The sequence below is a fragment of the Pygoscelis adeliae genome, unplaced genomic scaffold (genome assembly GCF_000699105.1).
Source record: "Pygoscelis adeliae isolate BGI_AS28 unplaced genomic scaffold, ASM69910v1 Scaffold14, whole genome shotgun sequence".
In the NCBI taxonomy this organism is placed as follows: Eukaryota; Metazoa; Chordata; class Aves; order Sphenisciformes; family Spheniscidae; genus Pygoscelis; species Pygoscelis adeliae.
The window spans coordinates 20384871-20387481 of record NW_008825109.1 but is presented as its reverse complement, the minus strand read 5'-3'; the positions used below and the strand labels follow the sequence as shown (position 1 = coordinate 20387481).

At 44.1% G+C, this 2611-nt stretch overlaps 1 protein-coding gene across 1 annotated transcript in view; it reads right to left on the bottom strand.

Annotated features, from left to right (window-relative positions):
- The window catches only part of TMEM164 (transmembrane protein 164), a 45043-nt gene extending 42650 nt beyond the window's left edge, over window positions 1-2393 (bottom strand). Inside the window, exon 1 of the mRNA XM_009327831.1 lies at window positions 1883-2393. Within this exon, the coding sequence (XP_009326106.1) occupies window positions 1883-2347 (465 nt within the window). The 5' untranslated portion in view covers window positions 2348-2393. The remainder of the gene's footprint in view (window positions 1-1882) is intronic.
- Window positions 2394-2611: the final 218 nt, after the last annotated feature.

The following is a 2611-nucleotide window of genomic DNA, read 5'->3' as shown; positions in this document are numbered from 1 at the left end:
GTATTACTTTCCTGTATTGACTTTCTTTGTATCTAACCTGTTTTCTCTGCTGAAAGCTGTTGGGTTTACAGCTACTTTCATTCTCTACAGCAAGTCCAGGCCTATTTCCAATACATCTGTTTGAGGATGAAGAGGCATGACTTCTGAATTTTGCTGACATACCCATCTCCTCAATTTCACAAATGCTGGAGCACCATTTCTAATGAGTAATTAGCATAGGATTATAAAAAAAGCTTCACAATTGGTCAAAAAGAGATTAAGAACTGCCCATGCCTGACTACAGAGGTTAAGCCTCTGTCTTCCTGGGGGAGAGCATTCATGAATGAGGTAAACAATACTAGCTCCCCCATTTATGTATAAGCATTGGCTTTTGCCGAATACTTATCATAACATCGTATTATAATACCATTTCAAGACAACTAAACTTTCAAATCATAATGGTAACACATCCTCACCTTCTTCCAGAGAATTAATAGGAAAACTTCCAGTAAACATTGAATATTGCCAAGAAATGGAATGTGGCTATATTACTGTAATTATTTCTACAGCTCTTGCACACCTTCTACTTTCCCCTTCATTACCAATACTGACTAATTGATTGCACAGCAATTGTTACCACTTCATGGGAAGCAAGTGTCCTATGGTGTAAAATACTGAGCTAACATTGCATCACTGCTTTAGGAATTTACGTAACCTACTAATTAAGTCCTGGAACTGTAAGTTAATTGCTGTAAAGGTTTTGAATATTGCTGTAAGAGCTTGTTTTCCCTCTCTTGAAGTAATACCCATCTCCCTCAAACCTCTGGTACAAGTAGAAAAGATGTTTCCATTCCTCTTAGCAAATGCTCTCCAGGAGTGAAACTAACAACTGGCTTGATCTGATACAGCCCCGATCTCTTAGCATTCAGCAAAGGGAGACTAAGAATGGCATTGGTCTCATTTTCATGTTACTGAACTTTGACAATGTTGTCATCATGGCAGCTTTTACGAAAGCTTTTTTGACATTCTTCGATTAATTCCTGAGCTTAAATTTTATAAGTTGTCCGGTGTTGAGCGTACAATATTAGCAAAATTAAACAAAATAATAACAATTTTTTACATCTCCCACACTCCTTACCAAGCTCAGTGAAACTGACAGTTAAGTACACGCAGAGGACTATTGACAAATACAGCTTGTAAGCTTTAGATATGCAGTTCAGTAAGTGTTTGTGAATGTTTCCGTTATTTTGGAAGCTACACAAATTCCACATTATCACGCATCAACAACCAAGCCTCAAGTCATGAAAGCACATAGTTTTTCCACAGGTATTAAGCCAGATCGGTTCTTCACCCCATGTGTGAGACACGGGTAGCACTTGTTTCATTACTGTTCAGCTTCTAAAATTAGAAAGGTAAATGAACATTGTCTGCACAAAATAAAGAGCAATTTGTTTCCTCGACACCTTCACAAAATACATTCACACCCCTAAAAGTCACTTGCTTGAAGAAGTTGCATGTAAATTACATAGCCGCTTTAGCAATAATCTTGTTTTCATTAAATTTGGTGCAAATTCCACCACTGCTGTCAGTGGAAACAGCGTTTTCTATTCTTGAAACAAGAATTAGGTGAAAGCAAGTGGTGAAACAGCCTTAGTTTGCATTTTCAGCCAGAGATTTGGACATTAGTCATAGCTACAATTTACCTTTTCATTTGACTTGGGTTTTTTTCATAGATTTCAATTCGGCTGATTAAAAGCCAAGTCAGTTTTAAAATGTTTATACCAATTCTTGGCATTTGTACTTTTGCTATGCACTTTTGGTCCACAAACCGACCATGGGGAAAATACCGCTTTGCACGTATAAAACCAAAGCAAACTTCCTGGTGACTGTACACAAGCCTTACCTGCATCATAGTGACCACATGGCAGGGATTCAGGAGGTAAATGACGGTCCTGGTGGCGAACTTGAACCCCACCTCCAGCCCAAAGATAAGACACAGCACCACCAGCAGCACGTTCTTGCCCAAGCTCTCCTGCTTAGCCTGGGGCTGCTGCAGCAGATGACCCTCCAGCTCCCTGAAATGCAGCTGCCTGAGCTTCCCCAGGGACAGAAGGATCTCCACGACGCCCACACTGAGGAAGACCAAACTCTCCAGAAAGCGCTGCTGCCCGGAGAGAAAGGCCGCGCATTCTGGCCCTCCGTTGCCAGCAAAGCTGGGGTCCACACCCCCATACATCCAGTCCAGGAGATTATGGAGGCTGTAACGAGACATGGTGGGACGGTGCCTTCTCTCCTCCCCGTCACTGTCCAGGAGCAGGTAGGAGCAAGATGGAAGCAAAGCCAAAATGCTGTCGGGCTGACGAAACATGAAATGCAAGGACGGCCCCTCCGTAGTCCCCTTCCTTCCCAAGCGTCGGGAGAAGCAAGCAGCTCAGCTCGGGGCAAGGCTGATTTTTGGCGTTTCCTTTCGGCGCCAGGACGAGACCCGCAAGCGGCAGCCTGCACGGAGGGAGGAGCCACCCATGAACGGAGCCCGTGAGCCGTGGCGAAAGCCCCTCGCCTCAGGAGCCCCCCTCTTCCCCGCCTGGCACTATCCGCCCAGCCCCGCCAACACGCGTCGCTCTCCCCTTCC